General features: G+C 38.0%; 1 protein-coding gene and 1 pseudogene across 1 annotated transcript in view; both read right to left on the bottom strand.

Annotated features, from left to right (window-relative positions):
• The window catches only part of SPG11 (SPG11 vesicle trafficking associated, spatacsin), an 86,726-nt gene that overhangs the window by 32,576 nt on the left and 27,241 nt on the right, over nt 1–26,909 (bottom strand). The window contains exons 9-21 of the mRNA XM_042942163.1: nt 22,023–22,178; nt 21,434–21,609; nt 18,955–19,131; nt 18,041–18,112; nt 17,628–17,755; nt 17,150–17,325; nt 16,031–16,244; nt 10,914–11,117; nt 9,505–9,611; nt 7,893–8,038; nt 6,148–6,309; nt 3,897–3,963; nt 719–884 (exon numbers count right to left, since the gene is read on the bottom strand). Of these exons, the coding sequence (XP_042798097.1) occupies nt 719–884; nt 3,897–3,963; nt 6,148–6,309; nt 7,893–8,038; nt 9,505–9,611; nt 10,914–11,117; nt 16,031–16,244; nt 17,150–17,325; nt 17,628–17,755; nt 18,041–18,112; nt 18,955–19,131; nt 21,434–21,609; nt 22,023–22,178 (1,951 nt within the window). The remainder of the gene's footprint in view (nt 1–718; nt 885–3,896; nt 3,964–6,147; nt 6,310–7,892; nt 8,039–9,504; nt 9,612–10,913; nt 11,118–16,030; nt 16,245–17,149; nt 17,326–17,627; nt 17,756–18,040; nt 18,113–18,954; nt 19,132–21,433; nt 21,610–22,022; nt 22,179–26,909) is intronic.
• Nucleotides 24,202–26,276, bottom strand: LOC122222099 (annotated as a pseudogene).

The raw sequence follows: 26,909 nt of genomic DNA, 5'->3' as shown, positions 1-26,909 counted from the left end.
ATGCGGGGCTCGATCTTAGAATTGTGAGATCATGACCTGAGCTGAAATCAAGAGACACTTAACTGACTGAACCACCAAAGTGTCCCCATTTATATTAGTTTTACAAGCGTAGACAAATTTCAAGGACAGATGCACACAAAAAAAAACCGTATTAATTTACTATGTAGGATGAAGACAGGAGACTCAGGGACTCTTATCTTTCATTTTTCACCATTCTGAATTACTTGAACATGTTACCATAAAAATGCATTACTTTGTTAGCTATAAGACAAATCAATAAATAAAGTTAATCTATATTTAGCTGATTATATAAAATACTTCTCCAAATTCTGTACTTTATAAAAGTGAATTATAAAAAATGAAGATCATAAATACAGAATTCACATCTTATTATATATACAATTCCCTCTTTAGAGGAACCACTAATATTTGGCAAGCTCCTGGGTCATTTTTTTGTTTTAAACAGAATTTTAAAAGACATAAAAAGAATATTTTAATATTATCTTTATTATCTTTTTTCCTATTAACAAAGATACACTAAATTCCCCACACTTGGGATATACAGAAAAACACAAAGGGGAAAAAAAAGAACACTAAATTACTAGCCAGATATAATTATTTAACTGTGATATATTTTCAGAATTTTTTTTCAAATAAATGTGAAAAATACTCAGATATGCCTTTTATTAAGAGTACAAATTATGTTTTAAATACTCACAGCTGCTTAGGAGTCTTGCTCTTGGTTAATTCCTGGACCAGAAAAGTACCAAATGCAAATGAAGGCCGTCCATGTTGTAAATAATAAGCAAAATTCAGACGTTCCACTATAGCATACTTATTAACCAGGTCAGGGCTAGAAAAATGCGGGAGATGACTCCCTGCATCTGGGGAGAAAGTAAAGCAATATTAATCCTCTTCACTTCACCATGATCAATTCCAAATTTGTATGTGGGAAACTTAACTCTGCAATGGTAAAAGAAAACCAGTTGTTATTGTCATTTTGTACCACCGTGTATTACTGTGAACCACCAAAATGTAATAGTTTATTTTAATGTGAAGAAGTAGCCCTCCATTTTACACAAAAATATGTACCTGAAATGCTGCATAAAAAACTTATAATTTATGCTTTTTCCTCACGGAACTTATTTTATATGCCGTAATTCTCTATTTGATGATCATTTAAGTTCACAATGGCAATAATCCTTTAGCCTGTAAAATCTCTGCTGATGATCTGCAAAAAGAGCTTTATAATTCATTCATGCAGCTCATAACACAATGAAATCCCTTCATAACGTATTTATATGAGTCCTCTATTCACCAAGGCCAACTCACTATACCTTCCTCCAGTAAACAGTTTTAAGAACATCCTTTTCTTCATATTAATACCGTTCTACAATTTCCGTTTATCACTAGCTATAGTTTCTGATGATGTTTTCATAGAGGACCTCATTAGCTATATGATGATACCATCTTTCTAAGATTAGCAGAGTAGCTCAGTTTAAAGTTACTCTGTGCCCATGAAAATAACAGAAAAAAACATTTTTTCCTCTCTAGAGAAACCTGAAGTCAGAAGATGTTTGCGTGTGACAAGTTAGTATGAAATAACCACTTCGGTCAAGCCCTAATCTTTAATTGCCTCTTAGGCCACTCACTACCTATAAAAAAAAAAAAAATGAAAAAAACATTTTTGTTTTCTTCTAAATGTATATTTTTAACATTTATTTATATTTTTGAGAGAGAGAGAGAGAGAGAGAGAATGAATGTGTGTGTGCAAGCAGGGGAGGGGAGGAGAGAGAGGGAGACAGAGAATCCCAAGGACTCCGTGCTTTCAGTGCAGAGCCAGATGCGGGGTTCAAGCTCATGAACTGTGAGATCATGACCTGAGACAAAATTGAGTTGAATGCTTAACTGACTGAGACACCCAGGCACCCCTGAAACCACATTTTGAACTGTTAAAGGAACAAGTTCTTGGAAAACTTCATCTGCTCTTATTTTCAAAGTTCAAAGCCTATTTCTGGAAAAAAAAAAAAAAATTATCCTCCAAAAAAAAAAGGATTTTTTTATACTGTGACTTGGTTCTTAAAAAAAAGAAAGAGAAAGAAAGACAGAGAGACAGACTTGAAGAGAGGTGTCTGTCATCTAACAAAGCTATTACTTAAAAGTCTACCACCTTTAAGATTAAAAAATTGTCACATGCCTTATCTATATTCTTTGTACGAACACAGTGACTTTGGTAACTTGTAATTACACATAAAACTGTTCATTCACTCATTAAATATTTGCTGAATACATGTGAAGTATATAGCACTGCCTGGCACCAAATCAGCTAACTTTAGTTTTTAATTCAAGTAAGACCGTGATCTTTTAGCAGCTGGGGGCTAGTATGGAGAGGGTATACAAGAAAAAATTCTACCCAAAAGGTAATTTTCTCTGCCCTGACACAGAAGCCAAGTCACCTCACAGTCACTCTACATCTCTTTTCAGTGGTAAGACCATATGAAAAAAAAAGTAAACATTCTAATTAAATACAATTCTCCAATCTCATAAATCCACATTATGTTTTTATAATTGTTTCATTTACTTTATGCTTTATTTCTTCAAATATTTCCCAACACCAGGCAGGGAATATGCCTTTAACTTCCTCTCTTTTCCCCAAGTGTACCCAGTACGGTGCTCAGTCTCCAAAAGGGGGTCAGGATTCTGGTGAAGTTGTTGGAGTTGGAGGCATTAGAACAGCACAGGGGAATCAGTCTACACTCTAGTAGTAACTTCACTGAGATTAAGAAAGTATTTTCATTTGAGAATGCAATACGCACTACTATATTCAGCCATCAACAAATATTTATTGAATATCTATTACAGGTCTGGCACTGCACGAGCTCTGGGCAGTAGGTGAGTTAAATATATTGAAATTTGAAATTACAAAATGGACACATTAGAAAATTCATTTTTATGCATGTCCATAAATATTTACAGGGTATACATTATGTGCAAAGTGCTAATCTGAAGCCTACTTTAGAGTAATATCGGCAGAGACACCACAAGTACCATGACATTAAAGGCTAACCCTAAATTTAAAAGTAAAAAAGAAAAAGTAGAGTTTAAGCATGGCACCAAAAAAAAAGATCAGAGAAGTGCTTCTGGTCTAAAAAGAACAGCAATGTGCATGCCTCTGGTGCTTACCATGCGCCAAGAGCTCCAAGAGCTTTTTAAATACTTTGTCTCCTGTCATTCTCATGTAATACGTGAGGTGGGCACTGTTATTAACCTTATTTTGTAGGGAACTGAAGAAAGCTTACATCACTTACCCAAGATCGAGCCAGGATTTGTCTAAAGCCAACACCTATGCTCTTAATCTTATTTATAATACTATACTGTAAACAGGGATTTTTGGAAAGGGAGAAATTTAAGCAGATAGATAATACAGATACACTTTAGGATAATACATCTTATATTTCTCGGCAAGAATAGCACTAGTGATGTATTACAATTACTTTTAACTCACGAAATGTTTTCAGTTCAGTCTCCTAGAAAATGTTTTCCATCGGAATGCATCTTTATTTTTAAAATGGAAAGCAGTGAGGGGTGCCTGGCAGCCGTCAGTTAAGCAACCAACTCTTCATTTCACCTCAGGTCATGATCTCATGATGGGTCATGAGATCGAGCTCTCCACTGGGCTCCACACTGGGCATGGTGCCTACTTAAGAGTCTCTCTCTTCCTCTCCATTGTCCCTCCCTTGATCACCCACTCACTCGTGCACATATGCTCTCTCTCAAAAAACAAAACAAAAAAAAGCAGAGAAAAAAACTGGATTGGCCTTACATAAATTAAGTTCTACTGTCAACACTGCTGAGATACTTAACTTCTAAAGCCCTAAATACCCGTAATGACTTACCTCCTATAGCCAGTGTGTTGGCAGATTGCCAGCCAAACAATCTGCTAGGATCAAAGGGCAATAATGACTGAAAAAGGGGAGAAATCAGAATTAAAAGTTAATTGACTCTAAAATAAGTGAACAAAACTGTATGAAAAGACTTCACAGGCAGTCTGCTTCCCTTCTTCAACCTTATCTTTCTGAACATAAATTCTCTGAGCCCAACTTACAAAAAAAAAAAAAAAAAAAAGAATGCATGAGACACTTTCCTACGTTAATAAAAAAAGAACTGGCTGTGTTCCTTTTACAGACTCCCCTCACTTCAAACTACATCTGCAAAGTGTACTCTCTTTCGGTTCAAACAACATCAATCATAATGTAAATGGATTTTTGAAATACTTTTGGAATCCAAAAGCAAGAGAAGAGGCTAAAAAATGTTACCATGTAAACAAGACAATGTTTTGTTTGCTAAAAGGACTAGAAAGGAAAGAGGAAAAGTAGATCAAAGGTTAGAGGAATGTGGTGAACGAACCACCACTGCCATCAAAGGAAAAAGAGGGCAGGAAGTTGTTAAGCCAGTCAGAAAAGGTTTGAAAGCTGGGAGCCATAGCTGTTTGAAATTTGTCTAAGCCAAAGATTTAGCAAAGATGATCAACAGATGGTAGAAAAGATAAAGGAGAAATAAAACTTTTAAGTCAAGATGTGAGTGGCTAAGGAAAAAGCAGCTTTGATTTAAAATTAAATAAGAATTTGTGGTGTGTTAAGGAAGGGCTACTTTTCATAAAGTAATACGACTAAAAAATTGCATCAGTCAACTTGAGAACAGAACAAAGAACAACCTGAACCACTTATGTTCTAGGCTGGCTGAATCCACTTTAGGCAGTGCAACTGCTTTGGTATAATCCACTTAAAGTTTATACCAGTGCTACTGGTCTGCAATAAGATAAGAAACTTGCAATAACTTTAAATCCAGCTAAATGCTTCCTGCTTCAAGAGTGTCTTGCTACACAGATCAAACAACAAAACAAAAAAACACAACAAAAGCCTGCTGAACTGAACCGTGTACTTAGTAACATAGATTTATATAATAGTTCAAGATCCTAATCTCATCACATCCCAGCAACAAGCAGTTCATGGAGTGGCACCCACGTGGGGAGTGAGCATTCTGAGCAGGACTACTCTATAAATTAAGGACTGTTAACACTGGAGAAATTTTGTACCTTTATAGATTATAGGTTTATGTTGAATTAAAGACCCTAATGGGAAATATGCGCACCTAAAGAAAAAAAGCAAAAGCCCTCTGAAATGAGAAATGAACAAAAGAATGTGTTCGTAACAGAAGATCCCTGAACAGGTTTCAGGGTATATGAATTCCTTGAAAATATATGCAAACTTATACATATATGTGCAGTTTTTCTGGATAGAGAACTCACATTCTTAAAGAGGTTTTGTCCTGAGAATGGTTAAGAAGCACTGATTTAAATAAATAACTCGATTCACTGAGAAGAGAGAGACACAAGTTATCTGTGTAGAATGAAGTGGCTTTCGATGAAAGCAGCAGACAAGTATGCTGGCCAACTACCTGCTTTCAGATCCATTTCCACCTTTCCCCTACAGAGAACTGCATTGCCCAAGCTCATTTGCCCTTTGGCTACCAGTAGGGTTAGCCCAGAGAACAACATGGATACTAAAGGTGGGAAGAGGGGAGAAACCAGGTTTTTTTTTTCCTTCTTTGTTTTCTGGGGTATCTCCTCCAAAGTTCCAGCTCCACCTTCTGTTTCCGGCTCTCATTAGACAGCCAGGTTGTCAGATTAGCTCCCAGAGACAGCTCCAGCTTCTGGGTTCTGATAACACCACTTTCTTGCACTGTTCTTGCAGCCTTAGGAGTGTTGACGGCTTCCTTCTTCGTCAGTTTTTGGGTTGTCTCACCAGGGCATGTTTGGATTCTCCTTTCTGCTGTTACTGTGTAATTTCCTATTTGAAAGACCCAGGGTAGGAGCAGCTGGGTGGCTCAGTCGGTTAAGTGTCTGACTTCGGCTCAGGTCACGATTTTGCAGTTGAGGCGTTTGGGCCCCACATGGGATCTGTGCTGACAGCTCAGAGCCTGGAGCCTGCTTTATTCTGTGTCTCCCTGTCTCTCTGCCCCTCCCCTGCTTGCACTCTGTTTCTCTCAAAAAGAAGTAATAAACATTGAGAGACCCAGAGTAGGTTTCTGTTTTCCTGGCTGAATCTTGACTGATACCCCTCAATACTATCCACCTAAATACTGTACCTGCATAAGGTGGTAAAGTGTAATATCAGGTGGCAGGACGTTAGAGGCAGTATACTGTGGGAATAGAGCAGTTTTTAGCTTGGGATAAGGAGTTAATGCCATCTTCAGTAACTGGGGATCTACTTTCTTCAAACAGGTCTCATTTTCATCATTCTGAACAACCTAAATAAAAAGATCACATGGTACAGAGTAAGGGTTTTCTCTTTCCCAAATTTCAGGTTTTTGTTTTTTTTTTCACAAGAATGAAACAAGGTTAGCTTGAAAAAATACATGGAAGTGAAAAAACCAATGGTCAAGGAGTTAGAAGCCAAGAGTTCTCATTCTGGTTCTAGGAAAAACTAGCTGGTGACCCTGGGCCAGATATTCAACATCAGGCCTCAGTTTCCTCATCTATAAGATTAGGAAGTTCAACTAGATCAGTGGTTTTCAAACTATATGTGAAAAAACTGTTTGAAAAAAGGCTCTGCTACTAAAATGTTTAGAGTATTTTTTATTTTTTAAAATTTTATTTATTTAATTTATTTAGAGAGCACATGTGTGAGCAGGGGAGAGGAGCAGAGGAAAAGGGAGAGAGAGAGAGACCATCTTAAGCAGGTTCCACACTCAGCACGGAGCCTGACATGAGGCTCAATCCTATGACCCTGGGATCATGACCTGAAGTGAAATCAAGAGTCAGATGCTCAACCAGCTGAGCCACCCTGGCACCCCTTAAAATATTTAAATAGTAAATAGTAAATATTTTTAAAGGAAAAAGAAAACCACTTGACTAGATGACTTCTACCTAGGTTTTTCTCCCTCAGTGCTCAAGTTATTCTATGACTGTTTTTTGACAGGTGATTATAAACAGAGGAATAGATAACCATATGAATTAAAATACATTGCAATAATCTGGAGGATGTAGTATTATATTAAATTAGCATCAGTAAGAAGCTTTTAAGGATTAGATGTTAAACAGCATCCTTAATTCAGTTCCCTCTAACCAGGCATACTATACTTTCAAAGAAGCAGAGATGGGCAAATTTCCACTGGGTCCCTTAAGAGTTTATATGGATAGCCAAAAATTATGATTTCCTTTTTGACTAAGAGTACAAATAGTAGACAGTAATTCCTAAGCCACACATCTAAAATACAGTTACTCCCAGGAGCAATCAGAAACTGACGTGCTATCCTTAAAACAAACCTGGAGTTTAAAAAACAAAGGTAGGGGCACCTAGGTGGCTCAGTCAGTTTAGAGTCTGACTCTTGATCTCGGCTCAGGTCATGATCTCACAGTTCATGAGTTGGAGCCCCTCCTAGGGCTCTGCACTGGTGGTGCGGAGCCTGCTTCTGTCTCTCCTTCTCTCTGCTCCTCCCTTGCCTGTGCTCTCTCTCTCTCAAAAAAATAAACTTAAAAAAATAAATAAATACCAGATATACACACACACACAATTGATTCTGTTTCTCTGGAGAACCCTGACTAATATAAGGCTTCTGAAATCCAGAGAGAGAGAGAGAGAGAGAGAGAGAGAGAGAGAAAGAAAGAAAGAAAAAAAAAAATCTACACCACATATTAGTTCCCTTTCAACTTAAGAGGATATAATATAAAATATAAAACTTCATCCTTTGTTTTATGCTCTTTAATATAATGAGATACTTATAAGCAGTTATACTTGAATATCACAGGAGGTCTAGAAAATCCATAGATACTTCTGCTAAATTTAAAATCAGTCCTATTTTGCAATAACAGGTAAAAGTGCTATCCGTACCTGGCTGACACCCCCAGGGGCATACATTGTAGTAGCAAGGGCCAGGAGAGTATGTCCTTCCAACAGCATACTGCTTACACTGGCCTGGTTGCTGGGAATCAGTATCTGAGCATTTGCAAGGCTAGCCTGGAAGATCAATTTGGGATCTGGAAAACAAAAGAGTAGGTTTTTTTCCTTAAGAGAAAGAGTTACATAATTCTGAGAAGAAAATTTTCACTATCCACAGTATGAAGGACTTTCTAAGTTTAAAAGCAATAAGAAAACATCAAAAAGGAAAATGGGAGATTTGTCCAAATAAAAATAAACTTCTATTTAAACAACTGAGACAAACAACTGTTCAAACAACTGAGATAAACAAAACTAAAAGGCAGTAATGAACGGGGGGGGGGGGGGGGGGGGGCATGGAATTTTAACAACAAATTAACAACAAATGATAACCTAAAATTAATGTCTTCAGCAAAGAGCTCATACAAATCAATGCCTGAAATACTGACTCTCACAGATAGACTGTCACGATGTGGGAGCTTAATAAACATTTGTTGGATGAATGCAGGCTAAAAAAAAGGATAGAGAAAATAACCAGAACAAAATACATGAAGACAGATCAAGAGTTGCCTGTGGATGATTATCTACCTAGGCTATCTACCTGCAGAGTTTTACCTTTTGATAGTTGTCTGTGGCGTCCAATTTTTCTTTACAATAAACATATTATCAACATCAAAAACAAACAGAACAAAACAAAAACCCCAACCCACATTATGAAAAAATTCTTTATATTGGAAAAAACCCCAGAATTACATAAAAGTGAAAGATTGGCTGTTGACATTCCTTGCCTGTGTTAGTGGCTTTGCCTGTCCCCTTTCCCAAGTGGAGTCTCTGGAATAATACCAGCTAAACCCTCAAGGGGGGCAGGGGTTACAGGGCTTTTCTGATTATAACCAGAGCAAAGCTCTCCTTCAGCAGCTCTACTACATAAGACAGAACAATCCAGACATACTGTGGTTTGTTTTTTTTTAAATTCCATCTGGAGTTACTTACTAAAAAATTCAGGGCAGACACCTGGAAGACAGACCACTTCTTCATAGAAAAAGGGTGTCATTACCAGAGAGCAGGAATTCACCCTGTGATAAACTGGTAAGATGAGACATATCCAGAAAGAACAAGCCTGAGACTGAGGGGGAAGGGAACACTGGCACACATGCTGTCTGGCTTTTCTTGGCTGGCAAGAGGGCAACATTTTTGGTCTTCTGCTTTCTAAACAAAGCTTGAACCTAGGTTATAGTCAGATGTTTGTCTATAGACAAATGATTTATTTAGAGAACACAAATTACGTGCCATTTAACAGATCATTTAGCCAGACTTTTTTTGTTTTTGGGTTTTTTTTTTTGTTTTTTTTTTGTTAAGAGACAGAGCATGAGCAAGGAAAGGGCAAAGAGAGAAGGGGACATGGAATCCAAAGCGGGGTCCAGGCTCTGAGCTGTCAGCACAGAGCCCAAAGAGGGGCTTGAACTCATGAACCATGAGATCATGACCTGAACCAAAGTTGGATGCTCGACCGACTGACCCACCCAGGCACCCCGACATTTTTGTATTTAATACAGTACACCCATACCTGTTAAATTACCGGAAACTTGTCGACACTGAACTAAAAATTCAAACCAAGGGTGAGCTTCATATAATTCACTTTTTTCCAAAAAGGGACAATTTGAAGGATTAAGTCTGTATATAAAACAAAGGAACAAACTCTGGTTAGCACACAGGATAAGACGGTTACAATCATGTTTGCTCCAGATGATAACTAGCATTTAAAAAAGGAATTTCAGAATTAAAAGTAAATATAATATACTCCAATCTTGTGTTGTGTTTTACTTATTACTTACGATCTAGAAATAGAGAAAAATTTAGAGACAGATAATTTTATTTATAATGTGTTTACTTCCATGATGAAATTTTACCAACTCTGTAAGATTAACAGATACCTTGTCCTGTCATATTTTATTATTTTAAACAACAAAAACTTGTCAGCATTTTCAAACTTCAGAGGCTTTTAAAAACTTCCACAACTACAGAGAAGCTAGGACCGAGGAATTAAGTCTCAGGATAGATCCTTTGAATATATGACTTCTAAATCTTCTCTTACCAGCAGCTTTGGGGAAAACATTTCTGTGTCTAAATAAGCTTCAATGATACGAACCAGAAAAACACCATCTATTTGAATTCTTAGTCTTTAATACACAAAATAAAATAAAAAGGTTCTCATTAGCACCTAAGGGTGGACTCTGGAATCAAATCTAAGTAGAATTAAATCTGGCTGTGCCATTTATGAGAGCCATGTGCTGTAAGTAAGGCACTTGGCCTCTCTCAATGCTTCAGTTTCCTCATCTGTGTAATGGAGATTGGAATAACCACCCGATAAGCCTTTTGTGAAAATTAAATGAGATAATGCACGTAAAGTACTTAGTCTAGTGCCAGGAACACTGTAAGTACTCCTATATTAGAGACATAGTCTTGTTAGCACTGACCCAACAGCAATTCAGAGCAGCCAGAATGATCTTGGGCAGTATACACTGATGTATATCTATCTATCTAAATATCAATTTAAGAGTATACCTAACATACCTTGCAGTGGTTATGAACTCATAACCTTCTGTTAATCTTACAGAATTGTTTAGCATTCATTTGCCTGGTAATGAAGGTATCAAGTAACTCCAAGTTAACTTTCAGAATCTTCCTCTCTTTTAAACTTTTAAGGCATTTCTTTCATTTTATTCTTTGTAGTTATCTTATAGGTTAACAGACATGTTACAGGATTAACATCACCAAAAAACACATGATAAGCAGTTAGCTGAATGCAGCACTGAACTAAGGTACCAAGTATTGGAGTGAAGGGGCACTATTTCAAAAAGATCAGTATTCCTCAAGGGAGTGTTTAATATTTTCCTAAAAGTCACATTCAGAAGTAGTATGGAAAGAGGAAACTGATTTGTGCTGCTCAAGGACAAATCAATTCTCAATACTCACTTGTAACGGTCAAGATAGACATAGAGAAGATACTGCAGACTGTGTTCCAAACAATAGAGAATGAAGTGAGAATGGAAATCCCAACCTTCTTTGGACCTGTAGTTTTGAACGGGGAGAGTATCTTGCATCACACCTCCAATTCGGTTCAGTCTTAGGAGGAAGAGTTCAAAGTCTTCTAGTTCAGACTGAAGAAAAATCCCACTCCTGTTGGGCAGGTTTCAGAGGTGGCAAGTTACCAAGTTGCTACACTCAGGGCAGACCAAACCACTTCCATTGTGGAAGTCTCAGCTACTTAAAAATAAGGATTTACAAATTAAGACTGCCAAGTCTTGTGGTAGGGTCCCCTCCCTAATGTAAGAAAAAACAAACCTCAAAGCAACCTGGCTATATGTGTATGTGACAACATCCCTCACAACCTTGTAACAGGAGACCACTTAACCAGACTACATGTTCGTGTGTTACCATATATAGGAGACAAAGAAGTAAAAAGTATATAGAAAACTACACCACGTGGTGTTCAGGGCTCAGTTCTCCAGGTACGAACCCAACTGAGCAATGCTGGCAGGAATAAAGTTACTTCCTGGAAAGAAAAGCCTCAGCGTCAGGACTATCTGTCTGAGAATCCTGCTACAGTCTCACTCTATAAATCTGTTCTGACACATATATATTTTGCTAGTTTCTGATGAAGACTGGTGCACCATCTTAGTATTTAAATCACAGTCTAGAGTTATCTTCATTAATTCAAAAACGTAATCTAAGCTATCTCCATTTTTTTATGATTTTAACTAGAATTGCACAATCCACTGTGGCAACAGTGGTTAGCTCTTGAAATTAGATGTTTTAAGCACTGGGAATTTCCAAAATTTAGAAGCTAAAGCAGAATAATTTAAATAGACCAACAACTAAACAAGAATAGAAATTTGCATTTAAATATTACTTTTTACAAATTTACTGTTAAATTTATATACTATACAGAGGACAATAGGAAATATATAATGTGGCATGTACAGAAACACTATGTAACCATCACCCAAATAATAGACTATTATACCTTTGTGTATTCTTCCCCCATGCATGTCCTTTGCTACCCCCAGAGGTAACCACTATCCTAACTTTGTAATAATTATTTTTTAAAAAATTTTTGTAATGTTTATTTTTGAGAGAGACAGAGACAGAGACAGAGTGCAGGTAGGGGAGGGCAGAGAAAGAGGGAGATAGAGAATCTGAAGTAGGCTCTAGGCTCTGAGCTGTCCACCCAGAGCCTGATGCTGGGCTCAAACTCATGAACCATGAGATCATGACCTGAGCTGAAGTTGGATGCTCAACTGACTGAGCCATCCAGGTGCCCCCCTGCCCATTCCCAACTTTAAAAAAATTTTTTTTTGAAGTTTATCTATTTTTGAGAGAGAGAGAGATAGAGTGCAAGCAGGCAAGGGGCAGAGAGAGAGGGAGACACAGAATCTGAAGCAGGCTCCAGGCTCCCAGCTGTCAGCACAGAGCCCGATGCAGGGCTTGAACTCACAGACCATGAGACCTGAGCTGAAGTTGGACGCTTAACTGACTGAGCTACCCGGGCACTCTTGGATTTGCCTATTTTAAACTTTATGCATAAATGGTACCTTCTGGATATATTGTTCTTAGTCTCATTTCTTTTATTCAACATTGTGTGATTTACCCATGTTAATACCTGTGACTACAGTTTGTTTTCATTATTATTTTTTTTAATTTTATTTTTTAAAATTTACATCCAAATTAGTTAGCATATATTGCAACAATGATTTCAGGAGTGGATTCCTTAGTGCCCCTTACCCATTTAGCCCATCCCCCCTCCCACACCCCCTCCAGTAACCCTCTGTTTATTCTCCATATTTAAGACTCTCTTCTGTTTTATCCCCCTCCCTGTTTTTATATTATTTTTGTTTCCCTTCCCTTATGTTCATCTGTTTTGTGTCTTAAAGTCCTCATATGAGTGAAGTCATATGATTTTTTTCTTTCTCTAATTTCACTTAGCACAATACCCTGTTTGTTTTCATTGTTATATAGTATTCCACTGTAGGACTGTAACTACATTTTATTTATCTACTCTCTACCTTTGATGGTCAGTGCAGCTACTCCTAGATTTTTGGTAAAATAATTTTACATTTCCATGACTACAAATGAGGAAGACCATCTTTTCGTATGTTTATTGGCCATTTGTGTTTCCTCTTTTGTGAAATGCCTATGTATGCTGTTATCTTCCCCTCCAGATCCAAGCTCTACTCTTCTCCTATCCCTGGAGGCTCACCTGCACAGAAGACTCTAGTACCCTCAGACTTCCATTTTGTTTTGCCTATGGGAGACCCCCATAAGAAGGTAAGAGTCAGAAAGAAGAGAAGATGAGGATACCTTGACTCTTTTTGTGCTGGGTGACTGCAGGTTGGCTGACACTCTCCACTAAGGGACACAACTCTTGCCAGGCAGCTCTCTAGGTCTCAGTAACCATTCTCCTTGACCCCTTAGGCCGTTTAGAAAGCATACCCTACTCCCAAGGTCATGAAAATATTCTTCCATATCTTCTAAAAGTTTTATAGTTTTACATTTATCATTTGGGTTTTGAAATCTACTTGGAATTGACTGTATGCATGAGAGAAGGCAGAAAGTCCAATTAAAAATAAAAGTCCAGTTTAAATCCAACCCCCCCCCCCCCATGGCCACAGCTATTTTGTTACCCCAGCTCCCATTTGTTGAAAAAAATGTTCTTTGCCCACTATTCAGTGCCACCTCTGTCATATATAAAGTGAGCATGTATGTAGAAGTTTGTTTCTATGCTCATTATTCTGTTCTCTGGTCTATTTTTCTATCCTTGAACCAATACTCTGTCTTGGTTGCTAGAGCTTTAGAATAAACTTTTATATCTGGGAGGACAAATTCTTTTTCAGGGCTATTCTTGACCCTCTGCATTTTCATATAAATATTTATAATCAGCTTGTTAAAATCCACACGAAAACCTGCTGGGATTTTTATTGAGATTGCATTATATCTAAAGATCAACTTGGGAAGAATCGACAACAGGCTTGTCATGCTCCAAATCTAAATAGAACGTTTGTGGTGTTTCACCATCAAGCATAACGTTAGCTACAAGATTTCTTCAGATACCCCTTTCACATTAAGGAAATTTGCATCCATTCTTAGTTTGCTAATATGTAGCTTTTATGATAAATAGATGCTGAATTTTATCAAATGCTCTTCTGTATCTATCTAACAGGGTGGTATGAGTTTTTCCTTTTATTTTTTTTTTAATGTTTATTTATTTTTGAGACAGAGAGGGACAGAGCATGAATGGGGGAGGGTCAGAGAGAGAGAGAGACACAGAATCTGAAACAGGCTCCAGGCTCCGAGCTGTCAGCACAGAGACCGACGCGGGGCTCGAACTCACGGACCGCGAGATCACGACCTGAGCCAAAGTCGGCCACTCAACCGACTGAGCCACCCAGGCGCCCCTGAGTTTTTCCTTTTAATCTCTTACTGTAGACCTAATTCACTAATGTCATATTCCTGTTGAATCACACACATACTAGCTTTTTAAATAAATAAATATTAAGCCAAATATTTGACAACCATGCTAGTTATATGCAATTTTACTTTTAGTAAATAAGGAAAGGATTTAGTGCAATAGAAGGAACAGCAAATAGAAAGTCAGAGGTAAAAGAATTGAAGCCTGTAAGTAACTGGCTTGGGCAAAGCTCCTAACTTCTCTAGATTTCACTCTCCACATCTTCAAATTGATTAGGACAATACAGCTACGCTTCCCTAATAAGCATAAATATAAAATAAAATAAATACATGAGGAATATGCTTCAGAAACTTAAAAATTAATATATATGTTATTGTCTCATCATATTATTTTTATAGCCTTAGGAAGATAGGTTTAGCCTGTGAAATTGCTGATATTCAACCATTTTTGACCCACACAAACGGCAAGTTCACATGGTTCAATCTAACAGAATTGTTTTTAGCAATTAATTAAAAATTTAAAGTCTTCACATCACTTCAAGAGCTACTGACCCTTCACTAATTTTTTTCTTTTTTTAAGTTTATTTATTTTGAGAGGGAGAGAGAGACAGAGAGAGTACAGGGCAGAGAGAGAGAGAGAGAGAGAGAGAGAGAGAGAGAGAGAGAGAATCCCAAACAGGCTCTGCACCATCAGCACAGAGACTGATGCAGGGCTTGAACTCACGAACCACGAGATCATAACCTCAACTGAAATGAAGAGTTGGACACTTAACTAAGCCACCCAGGCATCCCCTCACTGATTTTTTTTAAATTTTTTAAAATTATTTTCTTAATGTTTATTTTTGAGAGAGAGAGAGAGACAGAACGCAAACGAGGTAGAGGCAGAGAAAGAGGGAGACACAGAACCCAAAGCAGGCTTCAGGCTCTGAGCTGTCCACACAGAGCCCGATGCAGGGCTGGAATTCACCAACTGTGAGATCATGACGTGAGCCAAAATCGGATGCACCCCTCCCCCTCACTAATTTCTTAACTGAACAGTCCTCTTTAGTTAAAATCCACAGGCAGCACACAGGTGCAGTGACAGTAATGAGAAGAGTAGGAGACATTACATGACATTAAGGCATCCTCTTCTCAGCTCTTGCCACTTGGTCCTTGTAGCTCCAATGACAGCTGACCATGTCAGCTACAGTGTGAGAACCTATTCACTAACACATGGTGTTAAATGCATGTGATTTTAAATATTTTTTTTTAAATTATTTATTTTGAGAGAGAGAGAGAGAGAGAGAGAGAGAGCGAGCATGAGCAGGGGAGAGGCAGAGAAAGAGAGGGAGAGAGAGAGAATTCCAAACAGGCTCTGCACTGACAGCGTGAAGCCTGACATGGAGCTCAATATCTCACAAACCATTAGATAGATCATGACCTGAGCCAAAATCAAGAGTTAGACACTCAACTGAGCCACCCAGGCACTCCAAAATGCATGTGATTTTAAAACCTCAATATATGGTAACACTATAATTTTAAAATACTATGAAACAACATTGCATTGGATTTATGGCATTTCAGAGCAAAATTTACACCATTAGTTTTTTATTGCCCTTCCTTGTATTCATCTCCAGTTACAATACCTGGCCAGCTTATCTAAAATTTCATTCCTCATGTAGTTGTTGCAGCAAGTATTCTGATCAATAACATCAACAGTCAGAAGGGGCCATCTGTTCTGCTGAAGTGAAGCACAACTGTTCTGGGTCTGAAATTCTCCAATCCACAAGATAATGCTTGACCAATCATGGCGAGCTGTGAGGTATCTCCAGAGGGCTTCGGGAGAATATGATTTGTACTCTGCATTAAGAATAAAATACATTTTAAAACAGCAATGGATTATGATTATTGACACAAAACTCAACAATAATTAACTTAATAGATTCTTCTTCCCTTTTCTTTTCTTAATATAAATAAAAACTTTGGGGGCACATGGGTGGCTCAGTCAGTTAAGTGCCTGACTTCTGATTTTGGTTCAGGGCATGATCTCATGGTTCATGGGATCAAGTCCTACGTTGGGCTCTGCACTAACAGCACAGAGTCTGCTTGGGATTCTTCCTTTCCCTCTCTCTCTGCCTCTCCCTGGCTCATGCTCGCTCGCTCTCTCTCTCTCTCTCTCTCTCAAATTAAATAAACAAACAAAATAACTTTGGCTGTAATAGTTAACATGAATTTAACATTCTATACATAACTACTATTACTTGTTCCCCAGAGCCCTCATGTGATACAGATCCTTAGTTTACACAAGAAGAAACTCAAAGACTATTGGAAAAACACAGATGTCACTTTGAGGCTGGCTAGAGAATTCTTAGCCTTGAAATTTCAATTCACTAGACCATATGGCTTTTCTCTTTCACTGTCACATTATAAATCTCTTACAAAAACCTTGAGATATCCCAGAGTCATGGGATTGAGCCCCATGTTGGGCTCCTTGCTGAGCATGGAGCCTGCCTAAGATTCTCATTCTCATTCTCTCTCTCTCTCCCCCTCTCTCCCCTCTGCCCCTCCCCAGCTCATGCACACACTCTCTAAAAATTAAAATAAAAACCTTGAGATAAGAGGTCTTCATGCAATGACTTGCATTTTAAAGTAACTGAGTATTCTTCCTCCAAAAGGAATTCCAAAATGGAGACTCACCAAAATATTCAAATGCCTAATTTAATTCTCATACAATATGTTTAAATTTTAGGTTCTTTCACACTTGCCTTCTGGACTTATCCTGGGGAGAAGGATGGATTCTTGTGTTAGTTGATTCCACCACTGAGCCCAATTTAACACAACTCTGTGGTCCTGTTTGTTAAATTTATCTTTAGGATCATGTTTCAGGAGTGAGTCCAAAACAGATTTGTGCTTGAAAAAATCCTGTTCCTTCATCCTATACCTGAAACAGTAGTATAAATTTTTTTAATTTTGGAGGGAAAATCTGCTCATGAACTTCAACTCTTTTAGGAAACACATAATTCAATACTATAATTTTTGTATTTATTATCTTAAAAATATGTATGTAATTATACAAATATTGAAATGAGAGGAAATTCCCTGAATCCCTTCTGGATGATACAAGTTTTATCTTCATAGAGAATGTAAGCTCAATTCCACATAAAAAACCTGTGCTCACTAACAATTATAAACAATGTCCACAATATTTTTTCCATATTATCGAAAGCAGGCTAATAAGACTACCTGGCAAAGGACTGGATCTGCACATTTTCTTGAAAATGTCCTGAATAAAACTTCTCAACTTGATGCACGAAGTCTATAGTTCTCTTTTCATTTTCAGAAAAATAATTTTTTTCTTTTAAAATTTCAACCTTGAATAAAAAGTAATTAAGCAATGACCTCACAAAAATCAATCACAATTGCAAAACAAATGTCATAAGATTAAATGCCATTTAAGAACTGTATTTTGAATTTTTGAAGTGTATATATATTCACACAAATTTTCTTTTACCACAAATGCAAAATGATCATTAAAAATAAAAGGAATTCTAATACTTTTACTTACTAGACATTAGTCGAATATTAAAATAATTCATTTTGAATTTTCACCAAGGTTTACTAGAAGATGTAAACTACATAGCCTCACCTTTACCTACCAAAAAGTCCCGTATATCTTTATCAGTTGTATAGAAGCAGATCTTGAGCAACTGGTCTTTTACATCAAAGCCCTGTAATAAACAGAAAAATTGAAAAACCTTTACATTTTGTAAAAGGACTATTTTAAACATATATATATGTTGGATAAAGAAATACTCTATTACAGACATGTACCCTGTTAGAATTCTACACCTTTTCTGCTCTTGTGAACACTCATACTCTAGATTTACCTTACGTATACACTGCCTATCCCTAAAGTCCTTAGCCATTTTGCCAGAACAAAAGCAGCAGATAGAACAATTTAAGGTAATGCTAGGCTACCATGACCAAAACTGCAGGTATCTGCTATAATGATTCACTTGAAAACAAAAGTCAATGCAAATCACAATGCTTGCATGGTTTCACTCTGTACCTCTAGAAAGTTACCATGGACAAGCCACGACCATGCAGATTAGGGCCAGGTCTCAGCTTAGTCCAGGAGGCCTACCTCTGGGACTTCCCCTTCTCAAATGAAGTAAAACCACAGAGCACGAAGTAAAAGTATAAGCCATTAGCTCAAATGGAGACGTAAGGGGTCACACGAACAACCCAGAATGTTTCCCAACAAACGAGGTTCTGTGCACACTTTGACATGTGTGAAGCCTTCTAGGAAAAGCACTGTCTCCTTCTAGTCAAAGTGCCAAGTATAACAGAGAATAAATGATGGAAACTCCCAATAAAAAAATTTCTTCAAAAAAGTTCTCAGTACCAAAGAACATTTCTGACTATTTCCCAGTAAAGGCTATATAAATTTCTTAGTTTCTGACACAACTATGAATACAAATCAATTTTTATATCAATCAGAAATTGCATTCAATATAGAGAATGTTTCTTCCATTAGAGACTTTAAGATCAGACAGTTTATGCAACTCACCATGTTCTTCAAAAGTTCAGAGGCTTCCTTTATGTTGTTCTTTTTCAAATTGTCAAAGACCAAATTTAGGCCTATTCTAATCAGCTCCTCAAGTCTTTGAGCAGAATGACTGTTAATCCTGAAGAAAGCCTGTGCCTCTGGTATTCTGTTGCTCAAAATAGCATCGGCAATAACTTCCTAAGAAAATGAGGAAACATATTTGCCTTTTAAGTTCCTTTTTATTTCCTTATTATGATTATCAACATGGGACTGATATATTTATTGAGCACCTAATAGACTTTTACTGAAAATCAACCACTAGATTTGGTGCTTTGCACAGGACAGATGAAGTTGACCAAAATACAGGCTATTAGACTAGTGGAAAATATACAAATAAAGTATTGAGTATAGTCTTGTATGATAAAGGCAATGATGCAGGTATCCCAGGGTGCTAGAGAGGAGGGTCCAGAAGAGGAGCATCTAAATAAAAGAGGTAACAACAAAAGAAAAGTCTTCCTAGTAGAGAGGACTAATGAGGTGAAATTTAAAAGGCAAGTAAGCATTACATACATATATTGAGGAAACAGGACAAGTGTCCCAAAAAGAGGGAATATATACCGAGGTATAAAGGCAAGAAACAGTATCACTCTTTAGGAAACTCCAAATTACTCAATTTAACTGGAGAAAAAACTGGACATAGTAACAGATGAGATTTGAAAGAAAAGCAGAGGTTCCATCATGAAGGGTGTTATATGTAGGAGATAGATTGTATCTTGAAATTTATGTGGAAACACTGAAAGATCTTAAAAGCTAAGGGTGACATAACCAGATACATATTTTAGGAAGAATGTTCAGGTAGCAATGTGGAGAATAGACTACAGGGGATTCAAGCTCAAGACAGTAAGGCATTAGAAGGTTACAGCAAAAATCCTAGTAAGAAGGAATAAAGACCTACACTGAAGACCTATACCCTAGACAGAAGAGGGACTTTTTTTTTTTTTTTTTTTTTTTTTTTTTTTTGAGAGAGTGCACGTGCACAAGTTGGGAAGGGACAAAGAGAGAGGGAGAGAGAAAGAATCCCAGGCAGGTTCCACACCATTAGTACAAATCCCAATGCCAGGCTCAAACTCACAAACCAGGAGATCATGACCTGAGTTGAAGTTGGATACTTTACCAACTGAGTCACCCAGGTGGCCCAAATAGGGGCATTCTTAACCCGGGCTTTCAAGGAGTAGGTAAATCCCATGAAGACTTATGCAAAATTGTATGCATGTGTACATGCACACAATCACATGTATATTTTTGGAGACAGAGTCCACAGCTTTCATCAAAATAGGCTATAACCTTTCAAAAAGTTAAAAATCAATTATTTTGAGCAAAAAGACCAGAGGACCATGGATGGTACCTTGGAGTATATTAAAGGGTGAAAAATAGGAAGTGAAACCTGCAAAGGAGACTGTAAAAGAGAAGCCAAAAACAGTAGAGGGAAAATCAATTAACTTTCGGATAGAGAATAAGAGATACAGAAAAAGCAGTCACACCAGCTATTTCCCTGTTCCTCCACCCCAAGAACAGCAGTCCTGCGAACCTGACAGTATGTCAAACTTATCACTTTCACTCCCTACTGAGTTTGATCATCTGGGTTAAGCTATTTTGGTCTTTGTCTTTCCAAAGCCAATACTCGACAGGTGGGTGGAGGGATTCTTCCAGTCCCCAGTCATAAAGAGGGCAGCAGCACAGTCTGGTTGTACTAACTTCTATAAAAAGAAAGTCAAGGGGCGCCTGGGTGGCTCAGTCGGTTAAGCGGCCGACTTCGGCTCAGGTCATGATCTCACGGTCTGTGAGTTCGAGCCCCGCATAGGTCTCTGTGCTGACAACTGGAGCCTGTTTTGGATTCTGTGTCTCCCTCTCTCTCTGACCCTCCCCCGTTCATGCTCTGTCTCTGTCTCAAAAATAAATAACTGTTAAAAAAAAAAAAAAAAAAAGTCAAGCAGGTGAGCTAGAAAATTTAACTGGCAAGATATCTTAACTGGAATCTGAGATAGGACTCAAACTGAGTATATGTCCAAGAAATAATGCCATAAAATAAAAGTTTCCTAAGATCAAACTACCAGCAGCAATGTGATTTACCCAAAGGTCAGGCAGAATGCTTAAGTCCAAAGTGCCAGGCCCTAGCCATTGAAGAAATATCGTGAAGAGTGTGCCACTTCACATAGTTTTGGGGTTGGGTGCTTGTCCCTGGATCTAAGTGGGCAGATCTGGCATTAAGAATTCAGAGGGAACCTCTCTGTGTTCTCAATTAAATACACAAGCTTGTAGACATAAATTTGAAGTCATGCCCAGAGATCTCCAAATCTATAAAACCTAAACTCCAAATGTATAAAACCTTGCTAAAGATTCTGAATCACAAATGTACAGATTCTAAATTCCGGTTTTCAAATTGTTTTCTCAGATCCTCTAAATCTGGCAAATAAAAGAAGTAGTAATTACTCATATTTACCTCAACACTGAGTTTCTTCCATATATCGCTTTCTCTTACTTTGGGGACATTTTCATTTACATCATATTCATCTACGGTATCTATTATCTTCCAAGGAAACTTTATCATGAAGGTTCGAAGTTCATTAATGTAGCTGGTCAAAATGTTCACTCCCTGCTGTAGATGTTCATCTAGTTCTGTGGAAAACATCAATTTGCCAATTTCATGTATATAAAAATGTACGTGTGCATATACATATAGAGAGAGCAAGAACTGGAGAAAATAAACCCTAAGCTGTTATAAAGAATTCTAGAAAAATGCCGAAAAATTAAACTCGGTGTTTTCAAATTTCAAACAAAAAAATCTGAGCTTATTCGTATTTACCAGTAGCTCTGTGTTTTAACATAACCCTTTTCACAATAATTAGTCCCTTCTGTCAACGTGGCCAGTATTGGAACCTATTTCACTCAATCAATTATATACACTGACTCTTCTCAGCTTTAGGAAATAGCAGTCTCTTGGCTTATATTTTCTCGGGCAATAGGACCACTGGGATCTCTGTCCTGACACACGGATAGGGCAGTTGCACCCCTCTTTGCTGCTATCTTACCTTCATTGTGAAGAAAAAGCTCCTTTATTTGTTTGTTAAGAAAAGACAGTGTAAGATTAAGCAACTGTTCTGAAAAGTGTTTGCTTTGGGTTTCAGAATCACTTTCTCTAATTGCTGAGCAAAGTAAATCCAAGGCTGGTGTCAGCTTTTCCACATCTGAGAAAGAACCAAAGAAATTAACATGAACACCAGTATTCTTCTAACAAAACTAACATAATCAAAAATATGTTAAAATTTTTTAGGAACATAACAGATATATGTCTATTGGACTACCTGATATAGAGGATAGTGCAGTATGAATGGATACTATGAAAGACACATAATACAAATATATTTATTTTTATTTGAGAGGGAGTGCGTGCGTGCACTCATGCAGCAGAGGAAGGATGGGGGTTGGGGGGTGGGGCAAGGAGATAGATGGGGAGGGAGGGAGAGAGAGGGAGGGAGAGAGAGAAAAGAATGAATCCTAAGCGGGCTCCACACCCAGCTTAGAATTCAACTCAGGGCTCAATCCCACAACGCTGGGATCATGAGCTGAGCCAAAATCAAGAGTTGGATGCTCAGCCTACTAAGCCACCCAGGCACCCCACAAATATACTTTATTTGAAATAAAAATTCTTCCACAGCTCAACGGGTAACTTGGAAACAAGCTTGTTTGACTGTATTACTGAGCAAAAACAAAGCTGAAGCACAAACACCCTTCTGTTTTGACATGTATTTGGAGATAGGTAGGAAGACACTACTTATTTTAAGAACTGACCTTCCCTTAAGGCCTGGTCATGGAAGTGTAAACAATGTAAATGAATCCATCATTATCAGTTGTCATATCGTATCTATGTCATTCTGATATCACACATATACCAGCCAGTATACTAGGGAAGGGTTGCTATATCACAGTTACATTTGAGTTCTTGGCAGACAGGAATGAGAAAGAGAAATCTGCAACAAATTATACATCCTATTTAGAACAAATCAGTAGCATTCCCTTAAATAACAGGTTACAAGAGAAGGATATTGCCTGGAACGTTATCCTTTTTCACTTTGGTTAATTTTTAGTTTTTGTTTGTGATTTACATAGTTGTCTGATTCATCTGCTTATAGTATAATCCTGCCACAAAGTATTAAAACACAAGATAACTATTATTCCTTCAACATCTGCATTTTTCAAGTTTTATACCCTACTACATCCCTATTATGTCAGCAGTTCTTGAACAAAAAACAGTAAGTGGGTAAAACTCATCTAAACACACAGATGTTAGGGTGCCTGGGTGGCTCAGTGGGTTAAGCATCCGACTTTGGCTCAGGTCATGATCTTGCAGTCCGTAAGTTCGAGCCCTGCATCGGGTTCTGTGCTGACAGCTCAGAACCTGGAGCCTGCTTCAGATCCTGTGTCTCCCTGTCTCTCTGCCCCTTCCCCACTCATGCTCTGTCTCTGGGTCTCAAAAAATGAATAAATTTTTAAAAATAAAAAAATGCAGGTATCTAGAACTGTATAATGGTGGTAGAGGGGAAGGAGATAATGAGAGAGGAGAAAAACACATTCATGTGCCAATACATTAATGTGCAGGGAATGTGGTTCAACTCTTTGCACTTAAAAACAACTTCCCCAGGGAAGCTGATTATAATGGTATTTCCAGAAACCTTCCTTTGCCCCCAGAAAAGGATCTGAAAAGCCCAATCCAAACTTTTGAACACTACATTTATGAGATGCAGTAAATGATGATCAAAGCAGTCAGAGGGAGAAGGATAAACATGTCTTCCATTCAGCTAGTTTGTAACATAGCCTCTTTGGCTGCTGGTGGCTCAGTAAAAACCACTGAAGTACCGGAAGTGCTTTGAAGGATAGGGGTAGAAAAGTACCGACCATATTACCTTTCTTTATCAGTAACAGGGCTTCCTGGCTAGGAAAATTTTCTAAACGGTAAAATGACTCCAGGATAGATCTCCTTCTCTATCATTAAATGTGGCAGAATTAAAAAAAAATTTTTTTTTACAAGTACATATAGTGAAAACAAATTAAAAGGCAGAGAAGACAAAAGGATCAAGACGATGCTATAGGTTCAACAGTACTCTATAAGGTTAGAAACCTGCTAACTTTGAAAGCCCTAGCAAAATACCACTTTAAAATTTTTTATTTTTATTCTTAAGTAATCTCTATATTCAACACAGGGCTCCAACTCACAACTGCAAGATCGAGAGTTGTAGGCTCTACTGACTGAGCCAGCCGGGCACCCCAAAACACCACTCTTGTTTAGAAATCACTTATTCATCATATGATCACATGTTGAATCCTTTCTCTCCACATACTGAAAAATCCTACATTCGGCCTTTAAGCATTCCTCATTTCTTTGCCACTCTTGTAGCTGAGTATCTTGTTCCAGTAGATTTCTGGGTGGGTAACTGGAAGCTGCTGGCACAAGGCCTTGAACGTGGTGCCTGACACTGTTTGATAGTTTTCACTAATTGCGGTATGATAATTACTTTCCGCATGCTCAATGACTTGGCAATCTGGACTTCATTTGAAACAATTACTGAATCCTATATATCTTTATGACTAACCAACTGAACATTGTCATCTTAATAATAGTGAAAATGATTTTTTTAAATTTTTTAAACTTTTTAAAGTTTATTTTGAGAGAGAGAGAGAGAGAGAGAGAGAGAGAAAGCAGGGGGAGGGACAGAGAAAGACGGAGAGAATCCCAAGCATGCTCCCTACCATCAGCACAGAGCCTGATGCAGGGCTCGAACCCACAAACTGTGAGATCAGGACTGGGGCCAAAATCAAGAGTTGGATGCTTAACTGAATGAACCACCCAGGCACCCCGTGAACCTGAATCTTAAGTACTCCAACCACCTGGGCTGTAGGTGGTGTGATGGTGAACTTCCACTCTGATCTCTACCATTCCAGAAGTTTTTAGGCTGAAACTGATGGCTTCAATGCATACAATAATGGTCTGTTGCCTGTCTATAGTTTTAGCATAAATCATACAGAAGCCACTGGAATAAAGATCTTTCACGTTGGCCCTTAAAGCACTGTCACATGGTTCTGTCCAAGACTTCAGACTTCCATCTACATCCTCTGGCTGGGGGTCACTTGCTTCTTTCCATAAATGATCAGACTTAAAATTTTGTTTCTTGGGTCTAAAAATCTATTACCCAGGTGACTGTTCTGTAATGAAGACCCAATCTTCTACCTTCTATCTTCACAGGTGTGAACTGACGCATGTTATTCTAGGCAAACGCATGTGCTACCCCTTCCCTGAGGAGATCATCAATTAAGTAGTAGCCAGACATTGTTGAACACCTCATTAAATTCCCCTGGGGGTGCATGAGTGATGAATTTAGCAGCTATGCATACCTTCTCCTCATCCGACACCCAATCCTCGAAGTTGGGCATCTTGGGCTGCCTGGACAAGCAAAAAACAAGGCCAGTATCCTCCTCTCAAAAAGTTCACAAAAATTTTATGAAGTCTTACCTGCAAACGTTAGTGATTCTACTTACTATTAGTCATTGTTTACTGGTATTATTAGTAACCACCTTTTACTGACCACCTATGCTATATCTTAAGTATCAGGCTTGGTGTTTTATAAGTGCTATCTCATTTTTTTTCATTTTCAACAATGCTGAGAGGTAGGTGCTGTAGCCGTTTTCCCATAGATGAGGAAACTGAGGTTAAGAGGGATTAAAATAATTTGCCCATGCTAATTTGGTAAGTAAATGGCAGAGCCAAAATTTGAACTTCAGCCTGTTTCCAAAACCATTCTCTTAAACATGCAGGTGAAAGCAGGAAGTGCAGGCTCCTAAAGCCTCCATTTGCCAGCTTCGGGCCCTAATAAAGGGATTCCTGTTTATCTCAGCATTGGCCCCACCTGCAGAATTGCATGAGCATGATGAGAAACCTAAGATTGCCTTTGAGACAGCTGGTAAGCTATTCCCATGCTGGTTTCCAGACTCATCCCCACCATTTAGGGCAGAGCAGTGCAGGCGAGAGGGGAAGGAGGAGGAATCACTGACCAAGACCAAATAGTAGAAGTGAATAATGACCAAACAATTGCTGAGGGAATTCCACTTACCACAAACCAGGCCTTTTTCTATAAATTCAAGCAGACTTAAAAAAAGAAATCAGATTGGTGCCTGGATGGCTCAGGTGGTTAAGCGTCCAATTTCAACTCAGTTCATGATTTTCCTGCTTGTTTTGTTCAAGCCCCACGTTGGGCTCTTGCTGACCGCTCAGAGCCTGGAGCCTGCTTCAAATTCTGTCTCTGTCTCTCTACCCCTCCCCTGCTCACACTCTATCTTTCTCTCAAAATTAAACATTAAAAATTGGAAAAAAAAAGAAATTGGAGTATTAAAAAAAAAGTTAGCAATGCAAAAGGAAAGGGCAAACTGGGCAAGCAAGATGAAAGAAAATGTTTTTTAAAAAAGAAAATTTCGAATCCACAGTGTCAGTGAGAACACTGTATTGATGGAAAAAAAGCAGGCTGTTGTTTTCTCCATGTAACTAGAGTACAAGTTGATAAAACTTTTCTGGGGGACAATTTCTCAAAGCATTTAAGAATATAAATCATGTGTCTCTTTGACCTGGAAATTTCACATCTACACATTTATCCCAGTAATTGTATGTATGTGAAATTATACACACACACACACACACACACACACACACAGCATTTATAGCACACTACCAACAATAGTAAAAATTGGAATCAATCAAAAATCTAATAGGAGTATGGTTGGGAAAATTATGGCAAAGCCCACAGAATGAAATTCTAGGCCACCACAATTAAAAAGGGATCTATTAACAAGAAAGAGATCTATACCAGCAAGAGACAAAAAAAAAAAAAAAAAAAAAAAAAAAAAGATTATAAAACTGTAAGTGTAAGGAA

Source organism: Panthera leo, chromosome B3 (genome assembly GCF_018350215.1).
Source record: "Panthera leo isolate Ple1 chromosome B3, P.leo_Ple1_pat1.1, whole genome shotgun sequence".
NCBI lineage: Eukaryota > Metazoa > Chordata > Mammalia > Carnivora > Felidae > Panthera > Panthera leo.
The sequence above is the reverse complement of the archived record's forward strand: the minus strand, read 5'-3'. Positions and strand labels throughout refer to the sequence as shown.